Consider the following 12,102-nt stretch of genomic DNA (forward strand, 5'->3'; position numbering starts at 1 on the left):
TCCTTCCACCTTGTTCTTTACTTCTTTTCCACAACTTATAGTTTCTGCTCCTCCATAGGTGGGGCTAGGGGTGGGGAAGAGTTAAGGAATGAAGGTAAGAATCAGGCATCAGTCTCTGTACCCCCTGAAATGTCAGGAGATACAGATCAAGTAGTTTCAAGGATCCTCTTGCCTTGCTCCAACTGGAACACAGCACTGGATGGGCTAATACTTTTTTGCTACTCTGTATTAGTGGGGGATGTGAGGAGGGGAGTGGTGAGATGTTATATTCTCCTTGTGGCATACACTCCTCTTCTCTATAAATGGTTCTCTGAGAATTCCCCTTACATGGTTTGAGGTGGGAGGAAAATCATCCTCTTCCACCCACCACAGGGAGGGGAAGGTAGGGAAAACACATACCACCCCAATAGCTCTATTCAGAACAATTCCTCTCTCTGAACTCAGGTCAGTCTCTAGCCATCTCTTATACATAGATAACAGATGGGTGAGAGTTGGATTTGTTTTGGCCATCTCTTTGCGAGCCTTGCCTTAATGAGTCTGTTATCTCTTCCTTAGAAGGTAGAGGTCCTCATCATTTATTGTACTCAACTGAGACAATGGAAGAAAAGTCATTTAACATTCAGTCACATAGGAAAGAGAAAGTATATTTGGTGTAGTGAGGTATTGAAGAATGCAGGCCTAGTGCATTTTCTGGACCTGAGAGAAAAGAACATTTACCATTATAACATAACTGAACAGTACCTTGTAGCCAATATCAGGATGTTATTGTGTTCAGACATTGGTCTGCCATTTGGCATTGAAAAGAAATGTCTTTGCTCGAAGAAGTTTCAAATGAAGAAGAGATAATGATAAGTGATAAATAACAAAACTTCATCAAAATCATTTTGCCCATCCATATTTCCAGTTTTAGTAGTAACTGCTCAAAAAAAAACTCCCTTTATGTCCTACTCTTCTATCAATTCTGTTCTTCCAAGAGTTGCTTCCTACCCTTTCTAAACCAAATACAATTTAGTCTTTCCCTTTCTCCAATTGATCAAACTTTACCCCAGTCAGCTAAACAAAAGTCCTGAGAGCTGAGCAAGCATATACAGAAATATTTAGAAGGTGAAAGAGGGGTGAGTAAATAAAGAAAAGCTATGAATGCTAACACATTAATAGTTTTGTCCCTGATACCTTGATAAATATAAACTAATTGTGCTTTTTTTTTTTTTTTCTGGTTTAGCCAAGACTGGTAAAACTGAGCCAAAACATGTGAAGTTCATTCAAGATGAAACCACTTCAATTGAAAGAAAGAAAACTAGTTTTCCTGATGTTGTTTCAAGAAATCAACCACAAACACTTGTCAAAATCCAAAATCTTTTTCTTGATCATTATATACAAGAAAGAGTGACTACTATTTCAATACCCAGAAAAACTTTTAAGAATGTCTATTGGCACATTCCAGAGACTGCTACTGGTTCCATATTTTTCCCAACCTGTCGTTCAGCCTCAAGTCGAGTTTTTGGGAAAGAAACAAGACAAATGAAAAGGTCAAGAAAATCAAAAGAAAAAGCATCAAAAATAATAAATTTTTATTTTGGTGACCTGTTCAAAGACATTCTGTTTCTCTCCTCAAAGTTCTCCAGGCTTCCAAATACCACTTCCCCAGCTATTCCTCCCAAACCCAAGGAAGTTCACTCTGAGTATCTACCTTTATCTACCTGTACTTTTAGGCAATCTCTGATAGGGCCACGTGCAACAGTGTCAAGCCCTGTTCCAGGATTTAGGCGTGCTAAAGCAGAAAGACCATGGGCTAAACATTTAAAACAAAATACTGCCATGGTACTAAGTATTACTCATTTTCCAGGCCTCTTGTCCATACCAACACCAATTTTGCCAAGAAAACCTCGAAGACAGTCTTTGTTAGGTAAATCCATTCTGAATATGGTTTGTAATAATGGGATCAAGTAGATCAAAGGGGAGAGAAGGCATGCAAAGGGTAGTTATCCCTTGGGTTTGCAGCTTTGGATGATGGGATCACTTTTTGCCTATACATTCAATATATGAGCCAGAATGCAATAACAGAGGTAATGACCTTGAAGGTCTTCCAAGGTGAAACTGGGTGCTCTACCCAAATGGTGGTAGTGGGCACCAGATGAGGGAGTTCAAAGGATCAGAAAAGTCAATATAAAAGAGCAGTGAGAATGAACAATCATTCAGAAGGTAATCTAGATAAACTTTAGAAGCAGAATGCCAATGCTGATGGATGCCTTCATGGACACATTTCCATGAATAATACAAATTCATTAAATGATGAATAATTATAATGAAATCATAACACCCTTAACATGAATTTTCACAAGAATCCAAAAGTTGGTTCACTTTTTTTCTTTTTTCTAGAAATTCATATAACAGAACCTGAAAATGTAGAAAGTACTCCAAGGCACAGCATGCCAAACCTGCCTGAAGGTAAATGCTATATCATTCTTTAAAAAACTGTATATAAGTTTATCTCTCTATAAAAGCATTCATGATTTTGTGTGTTGGTGTATGTGTGTGTGATTCACATGCATGTCTCACCTCATTTTCAGCTCTTTAGGCCATTTAGTCAGTAACTACTTTTTTTAAATATTGACTATAAACCAAACTTTGTACTGATGCTGGGAACATAAAAGCTCAAGTATCCTTAATCTGGGTGGGGCAGATAAACATGAAATAATAAAAAGTAACTACTTTCCAAGCTCCAGGCACTATTCTAAGTGCTTTGACTTTAGCTACCAAGCAGAAACAAATGAAAAATTATCTTTAAAGAAAATGACATCATCCTAGACTCACATTATTTCTACAAATAATTTCACACAGTGAGTAGTAAACAATTCATAATTGTGAGGCACACGAAGAAAGAGACAAAATGAATGAGAACTATCAAAAAAGTAAGCAGTAAAAACATGCCCACAGGAGATCCAGGTGTTAGAATTATCAGATACAGATTTTTAAATAACTTGAAGACTTTTGGTCTGTCTACAATTGAGTAGCTTGTATTGGACAAACCCTCCCACCAAAATCAACTATTAAAGCTGCCCAAAATATATAAAATAGCTACTGAAGGTATTGGAGAGTAACCATTATAGGCCTGACATGAGCGGCTACAATCTTTGGAATAAGGGAAGCTTGTAAATCAGCTCTACATTTACCTTGGCTTTTGCCTGAGGTCATTTGTGGTGTTAAAGAACAGAGCACAAGTAGGAAGGGGTAGTACTGAGTTGAGGAGAGAGCCATCAGACTTCAGAGCTGTCAATATAGCTGGGGCTTGAGATGCAAAATCTCAGAGAGAAGAAAAGTGAGTCCAAATATCTGCACACATATCTGCTGATTTCTAATCTGTGCATATGCAGGATAAAACTGGTGTATATCAGCTGATATTTTCTGCTAAGAAACACAGCAGAAAATATCAGCTGAGATGCTAAAGAATGAACATATATTTTCATAGTGGCATGGAAGACAGTTATTAGAATTAAAGTTCTGCCAAAATGTAGGGGCCTTGTAAATACACTGGGCTTTTAGTTGAAGATCCAGAGGACCCATGCATTAGAAATAAGGATGATGTTTTAGAAAAAGGCACAAAACTAAAATAGATTATACCTAGCAAACTCAAAACCAATCTTTAATGAATCAAAGTGATACTCTTTGCCCAATCAAAGAAAATTTAACACTTGCTGGAGAGACATAGCGTTATCCTGATCCTTTAAAATTCTCATCCACAATGTCCAGCATTAAATTTAAAAAATCACAAGGCATCCTAAAAACAGGATAAAATGTCTGAAAATCAGTAGAAAGAAACAGAGCCATAGAATCAGATACTGAAGTTTTCAAATGAGGGTTTTAAAATAATTGTGACTACTATGTTTAAGAAAATAAAGAATAAATTGGAGAATTTTACTAGAGAACTAGAATTTTTGTTTTTAAAAACAAGAGTTAAATAAAATTCTAGAACAGAAAAGATTATATAACAAATTAATGATTCAATTAATGATTAAACATAGAACACTCCAACTATAGAACTTTCTCTTTTTTCTAGTTTACTTATTGTGAAATGATTACCACAATAAATTAATATCTATCACTCCACATTTTTCTTGTTATGAGAATTTTTAAGATTTCAAATATATAGGACAGTATTGTTAACTATAGCAACCATTGGACTCTCTGAGCCCACTATCCTTCCCAGTAGTTCTGTACCATTATCTGTGACATAAATTAACTTCTCAGTCTCTTCCGCATCATAAGCTGAAACAAGTCATGCTGCTATTTCTGATTTATTCAGTTTGTCCCACTCTGGTGGTTCCCTCTTTGAAAAATTTCAGGTGAGTTTAAGGGTCTTCAGATCCTTCAGAGATCCATCAGGGAATTTGTACTTACCTCTCCACCTCCATCTCCTTCATTTCCACTCAAAAACCAACTGCTTGGGTTTAGTCCATGAAGATAGGTGAGCTGGGAGCAGGTCACAGACTTAGGTCTTAACTCACTCTCCTTTCCTTCTTGCTCCACTCTCCCAAGACAAGGACTCTCTCTATCATATCACACATCTTTCTGCTGCAGTTAACTTTTACATCTATTGATCTGAAATGGGTACACAGGGCCTGTTTTAGAAACTAGAAACTGAACATTGTTTTCTCTGGTCTAGGATGCATTATATCCTTTCGTTGAAGCAATGGCATAAGAATTACTGAGATTGTAAAATATGATGCTGCAAATAATGCAGCAAGAATGGCTGTGAATATAAAATTTATGTTACAAAATTTCAGTGTATTTTCCTGCTGCACTTGGGTGTATACTTGGATAGGACATTTTTGATGGAAGGTGAAACCCACAAGGGTCATGAAAAGTAAATTTAGATGATCTCTGGTTAACTTCTGAGTTGTTTGGATTTTTTTCTCTTCTTGTGTGGGGTCTTCAAACTGAGGGAAGGAAGCTGAATTACATAAGGCACTTGAAATATGCATCAAGATGGTATTAGGAGAAAAAGCAAGGTTGCTCCTTGGGAGGTGATCTCTATCTGCCTTATGATTATATGATGTCCTTTATTAGTTTTATGAAGCAAGAAGTTGCTTATGTAAATTAATAAAATTTTTAAAAATATTTTTACATATAACACAAAAAGACTGAGATTGATGGAATTTAACTTATCTAGATAGAAATCTATAAGCATGTGGTTTTCTTTTTGAAAGACAATTGTACTAATATTTGAAAAAACACACACAACACCCTGCTTAGCAACCAGCTGAGATTGGGTGGGTGAAGGTTATGAGGAATCTCTTCCAGAGGATTTACACAGCTAACCTATTTATTATGATTCACTGTTATCATAACATAAATACTTTTTAACTTGCATTCTAAGTGCTAACACAGTTAAGTCTCATGTTTTCTTTTGTTTACTTAGGTATCATGAAATCTAGAAAACCAGAGGAATCACAGGCATGTCTCATTCGTGGTGGGGGTCTTAAGACTATTAATGCAACACAATATGAAACAATAATAGCCATGACCAACCTCGCCATAGTAAACTGTCAAATATATGGAAGAAATGCACTTAATCTTAAGGTATGCTAGATCTTTTTAATGACAACTTCTTTTTGTATTATCAATTATTTTTGCTTTAGGTTTCTTAATTTAGGTTAGTTTCCATGTTATTGAAGGGATCTTTCCTGTTGCAATAGAGATTTTCCAGGAAAACATTAAGATTTATCTCTAAACCTATGTCCTAGTTTGCCTTCATTCTAGTTTCTTAAAATGTTAAGATCCAAAGCAATTGGATGTTTTTCATTATAGTGTTTTTTCATTATTTAGCATGATAAGAACATACCTCTAATAGTATTCTGAACCCAGTTCCACCATGGTGGGGGGAGTAATTTCCCCACACCACCAAGCAATTCTCAGACACCAGTTGGGTGTCCTACAATTCAACTCAATTCTGCCACTACCTAGTGCTAACACCAGATTCCATAGGTAAAATGCTCAGTCCCTCAAGAATGCCTTCCAGCTCAGAATGCCAATCACAAGCCCAGGTTGTTACTTGCACTTCTGACCACTGCTTATAAATTAGAGGTTCCCATGACCCTCTCCCTGGGTTCAATTAACTGGCTAGGGTAGCTCTGAGAACTCAGGAATCCCATTTAATTACTAGATAACTGGTTTATTACAAAAGATATTAAAGGAATTAAAGGATATGAGTCAACAGTCAGATATAGAGATACATAGGACAAGGTATGGAAAAAGGATATGGAGCTTCCATGCCCTCTTCAGGCACAACTCTCCCCAAATCTCCATGTATTTACCAACCTGGACACTTTCCAAACCCTGTCCTCTTGGTTTTTATGAAGGCTTTATTACATAGGCATAATTGGTTAAGCCCTTGGACTTTGGTGATTGAACTCAATATCCAACCCCTCTCCCCTCCCTGGAGGAGGGGGGAGTTGGTGAGGCAGAAAGTGCCAAACCTCTAATCACATAGTTGGTTTCCTGGAAACCAGCTTCCATCCTTCAGTGCTTTCCAAAAGTCACCTCATTAACATAAACACAGTTGTAGTGGAAAGGGACTTGTTATGCATTTCACCTTAATGGCTCTGAAGTGATTTCAGGAACTGAGGACAAGGGATCAAATATAACAAAAGATGATCCCCTTGCTCTTATGTCTCCAGAAATTTCAAGAATTTGGGGAACTGTGAGCCAGGAACTTCGAATGAAGACCAAATATATATGAGAGATATATTTTGGTCATCTGAGTGACCAAATACAGATTCTTTTGAATTAGAACATCACAATCTCTAACACATTCTATGCTGTCAATATAACCTAGATGCCAAAGGAACAAAAGACACCAAAGAAAACCACAGACCAACACCCCTTATGAAAATAGATAAAAATCCTTAGCAAAATACTAGCAAACTGAATCAAAAAAATTAGAAGGATTATATATAATAACAAAGTGACATTTATTCTTGAAATAAAAGGATGATTCAACATAAGAAAATCAATCAATATACATTAATGCATAAAGGTAGAAAACATAATCATCTTAATTGATGTAGAAGAGGAATTTGACCAAGACTTAGTTCTTTAAAAGGATTAATAAAATTTCTAAATCCATAATATGATTGGTGAAGGAAAAAAGGAAGAAAACTCTAAATACCAAATTCAAAATAAAAAAAGGGGAAATCACCACATGTCTCACAGACATTAAAATAGAAGATAACAAAACATTTAGAATAACCTTTTCCCAGTAAGTGCCACGGCTGTGATGAAATGGAAAAATTCCTTGGAAAACACAACTTTCTGAAACAGGCACAACAAGAAATAGAACACCAATACAGTTTTGTGCCTGTAACAAAATCTAATTAAAATTTTTAATTAAGAGCCCCTTCACACAAAGAAAGTTCTAGGCACATAGGAATTTCCTGGTGAGTCTATCAAACATTTAAGGAAAATAACACCAGTTTACATGAACTCATTTTATGATGCCTATTAAACTCCCACACAAAAGCCAGACGAGGATATTATAAGAAAGGAAAATTATAGACCACAATTTTTCATAAATTAAGTGCAAAAATTCTCAACAAAATATTAGCAAATCAAATTCAGCAATATCAAAAATTAAAAATGAAGGATAATGTATCATGACTAAATGAGGTTTTCACAAGAAATTAAAAGTTGTTTTAATATTTGGAAACCAGTGTTATTCTCAACAATATCATCTCAATAAATTAAAAAAACTTGACAACATTCAACACCCATTTATGATGAAAGAAAGCGGTGCCCAGGTGGCTCAGTCCCTTAAGCATCTGCCTTCGACTCAGGTCATGATCCTGGGGTCCTGGGATGGAGCTTCCTGTCAGGGCTCCCAGCTCAGCGAGGAGCCTGCTTCTCCTTCTCCCTTTGCCCCTCACCCCAGCTTGTGCTTTTTCTCTCTCTCTCTTAAATAAATAAAATCTTTTTTAAAAAGATGAAAGAAAAGAAATATACCTCTAAGTAAACTAGGGTTAAAGGAAACCTTTCATAATTAAATAAAGAGTATCTATGAAAACTCTGCAACCAGCATCATACATAATCAGTTAAGGATTGAATACTTTCTCCCTAAGATTAGGGGCAAGGCAAGAAAATTTTTTACTTCACTTTTATTCTACATTGTAATGATGATTCTAGCCACTTACATTAGATAAGGTATACTGAAAAGGAAGAAGTAAAACTATCTTCATTGGCATACAACATGATTGCTTATGTAGAAAATCTTAAGGAATCTCAAAAAAATCCTACTAATTAAGTAAATTTAGCATGGTTGCTAGATTTACGCCATAATGTTCTTTATTACAGAGGGATCTAATCCAGGGTCACATGTTGAATACAGTTGTTTCAGTTTCTTTCAAGCTGGTGTGTTTCCAGCTTTCTTTGACTTTCATGACTTTGAAGCTTAAAAATCACAGGCAAGTTATTTTGAAAAATGTGCATTATTGTGGGTTTGTCTTAGATTTTCCAATGATTAGATATAGGTCATTCACCTTTGGCATTAATATCTCAAAAGCTTTTTTTAATTCTATCATATCACATGGTGCATGATTTCAATTTATCCCATTACTAACAGGGTTTACTTAGATTACTTGTTTAAAGTGGTATCCTCAGAGCTTATCCACTGTTACTCTTTTCCCCTTTGTACTTAATATGTAAAAACTATGCAAATAATCTTATTTCTCATCAAATGTTCAATTATTTATTAATTTACATCATTGTTTCATGTGGTGAGTATAACCTGTTAAACCGTTATTTATTTTTATTCTGAAGTTGTCCCAGATTTCATTAGTAAAAGCCCATTCAAGTTGGTTTCTGTGTCCTTTCGACATTTCCTGTCATGTGCTATGGCTGGTGTGGGCTGGGGATCCCAGAGCGCTCTGAGCTGGGGCTACCCTGGTGGGATGGCTGGAGCCGAAGTGGGCATGGGCTGAGGTGGTCCTAGGATTCTTTGTGCAGAGGGTCCTCTGACAGGACAGCTGAAACTGAAGTGGGTGCAAGCCAAGTAATCCTATCATGCTCAGCACAGGGTCACTCTGGTAGGGTGGCTGGAATTGAGATGGGGCACAGACCAGGGTGTACTGGGGTGCTCTGTGCAGGGGGTGCTAGTGGGGTGGCTGGAGCTGAGGAAGGGGGCAGGATGGGGGTTCCTTGGGATGTTTTGCACAGGGAATACCCTGGTGGGGCTGCTGGGGCCATAGCAGGCATGAGCCAGGAAGTCCCAGAGCACTCTTCACTAGGGGTGCCCTGACAAGCCATCTGGAGCTAAAGTGGTGCAGGCCTGGAGTGTTCTAGGGTGTTCTGCACCTGTGTCACCTTGCCTTGATGGTTGGAGCTGTAGTGAGCACTGACTAGGAGTGTCCCGGTGTGTACCATCTTGGGGCTACCTTAGTGGGGTGGTTAGGGCTGGTGTGGGGTAGGGGCTCAGGGCTCCCTGAGACAAGCAGACTCACTGTGGTGCCCAGACCCTGCTCCTGTCTGCTCTATCAAGGTGGAGAGGAAATATTAAACGTGGTGTTCTGACACAGAAAGAGTTCCAGCAGTTCTCCCACCATCTGGCAGAGTTCTAGGGCTGTCTTTTATATTCTAGTTGCTCTTTTAAACCATGGCTTTTTCTCTGTGCCTCGGGGTAGATTAATCTGCTCCTGGTCCCTCAGTACTATCCCTCCCCACTGCAGTTCCAGAGGCAGCGTGGGGGGTGGGGTTCCCTGCCTTACCGTGTTTCCATCTCTTTTGATGTTCTCTGCATGGTCTCTCTATCTTCTGTTGTGCAGAAGCCATTCAGTCAGCCCTCAGTTTTTCTTCAGGAGGAATTGTTCTATAAATAGGTGTAGATGGGGTGAGTGAATGGAGAAGGTGAGTTCAGGATCTTTCTATGTCACTGTCTTGGACCAGAAGCCTCAAAAGTGCTTTATTTTAACCCAAGCTTCAATCTTTATAGAGCTTTCCGGTTAACTTTTTCTCCTAGGGCTGTGGCCTTTCAGCCCTTTCATACCAAGTCTGAGGCCTCTTGTCCTTGGTAAGCCATGAATTCCAGTTTTTATCTCTGTAGCCCTATTAGACTGCCTATCATTCTTCTCAACTTCTTGTCCACAGCTTTTGATTAGGCAAATGACTTAGGGAGAAAATTAGTGTTCTGTCTACCACCCTGAGAGTCTCTTCTTTCTAGAAGTTTGGCTTAGTAAGTCCTAGCTACCTTGGTAATTCACCAAGCATTTATTGTGCTGTGTTTGTTTACCTTTTTGGTTTTAGTGAGAAGGTTGGTTTGAAATACGGTTGTTAACCATTAGGAGAAGGGAATAATCAGATTATCTGGTTTTGAAGTGAAATACTTTATTTTTTTTTTAAAGATTTTATTTTTAAGTAATCTCTACACACAACGTGGGTCTCAAACTTACAACTCCGAGACCAAGAGTCACATACTCGGGCACCTGGGTGGCTCAGTTGGTTAAGCGACTGCCTTCGGCTCAGGTCATGATCCTGGAGTCCCGGGATCGAGTCCCACATCAGGCTCCCTGCTCAGCAGGGAGTCTGCTTCTCCCTCTGACCCTCCTCCCTCTCATGTTCTCTGTCTCTCATTCTCTCTCTTGCAAATAAATAAAATCTTAAAATAAATAAATAAATAAAAATTAAAAAATTAAAAAAAAAAAAAAAGAGTCACATACTCTATTGACTGAGCCAGCCAGGTGCCCTTTGAAGTGAATTACTTTATTCATTCATTCGTTCGTTCGTTCGTTCGTTCATTACATGGGACTTGAACTCACAATGCTGAGATCAAGACCTGAGCTGAGATCAAGAGTAGGATGCTTAACCAATTGAGCCATCCAGATGCACCAGGAATGAATTACTTTAAATCAGAGGTTGGTGAGTTTTTCTGTAGAGGGCTGGATAGTAAAACCTTAGTCTTTGAGGGTTGCATGGTCTCTGTCACTACTCAACTCTGTTCTGTAGTGCAAAAGCAGCTATATATAATACTTAAAACTTATGAGCATGGCTATGTTCCATTAAAACTTTATTTAGAAAAACAGGTGGCAGAGTGTAGTTTGCTAATTCTTGCTTTAAATGGAGAAAGAATGTAGCTTATAAAGAGTTGGGTGGAGCTAGTGAAGAAAAACTTTATTTCCACAGCCATTAATATTATTTTAAAAAATATTTGACTCCAGAGTAGAATCCTGAGCTTTGTGGAGCGTGATATAAAAGAATTAAATGTCATAATTCCTGATCTAGTTCAGGGCCTTATTAAAAGAAGCAGACTTTATATGAACAAAAACTTACACAAAGCAAGTATACCAATTAATCTAATACAGACCCAAGATATAAGTACTTAAGGGTGCTAGAGCAGTTCAAGAGATTGGGAAGGGGGCGCCTGGGTGGCTCAGATGGTTAAGCGTCTGCCTTCGGCTCGGGTCATGATCCCAGGGTCCTGGGATCGAGTCCCATGTCTGGCTCCTGGTTCAGCAGGGAGCCTGCTTCTCCCTCTGCCTCTCCCCCTGCTCGTGCTCTCTCTCTCTATCTCTGTGTCTTGAATGAATAAATAAAATCTTTAAAAAAAATAAAAGAGATTGGGAAGGACTCCATATTCTTAGCAATTAGTTCTTTCTTTTCTTTTCTTTTTAAATTTAATTTAATTTTATGTTACTTTATTTTTTATTATTAACATATAATGTATTATTTGTTTCAGGGGTACGGGTCTATGATTCATCAGTCTTACACAATTCACAGTGCTCACCATAGCACATACCTTCCCCAATGTCTATCACCCAGCCACCCCATCCCTCCCACCCCGCTCCACTCCAGCAACCCTCAGTTTGTTTTCTGAGATTAAGAGTCTCTTATGGTTTGTCTCCCTCTCTGGTTTTGTCTTGTTTCATTTTTTCATCTGTTCCCCTATGATCCTCTGCCTTATTTCTCAAATTCCACATATCAGTGAGATCATCTGATAATTGTTTCTCTGATTGACTTATTTTGCTTAGCATAATACCCTCTAGTTTCATCCATGTTGTTGCAAATGGCAAGATTTCATTTTTTTGATGGCTGCATAATATTCCATTGTATATATATATA

At 37.9% G+C, this 12,102-nt stretch overlaps 1 protein-coding gene across 1 annotated transcript; it reads left to right on the forward strand.

Annotated features, from left to right (window-relative positions):
* Positions 1 to 1,222: 1,222 nt before the first annotated feature.
* LRRC63 (leucine rich repeat containing 63) lies at positions 1,223 to 5,791 on the forward strand (the record flags this gene model as incomplete). Its single annotated transcript, XM_081811294.1, has 4 exons — positions 1,223 to 1,533; positions 1,618 to 1,906; positions 2,380 to 2,448; positions 5,420 to 5,791. Coding segments are annotated over 4 exons (839 nt in total), but the record flags the coding sequence as incomplete, so codon positions are not given.
* Positions 5,792 to 12,102: the final 6,311 nt, after the last annotated feature.

This window comes from Leptonychotes weddellii, unplaced genomic scaffold, assembly GCF_054177405.1.
Source record: "Leptonychotes weddellii isolate Sample4059 unplaced genomic scaffold, ASM5417740v2 HiC_scaffold_688, whole genome shotgun sequence".
NCBI lineage: Eukaryota > Metazoa > Chordata > Mammalia > Carnivora > Phocidae > Leptonychotes > Leptonychotes weddellii.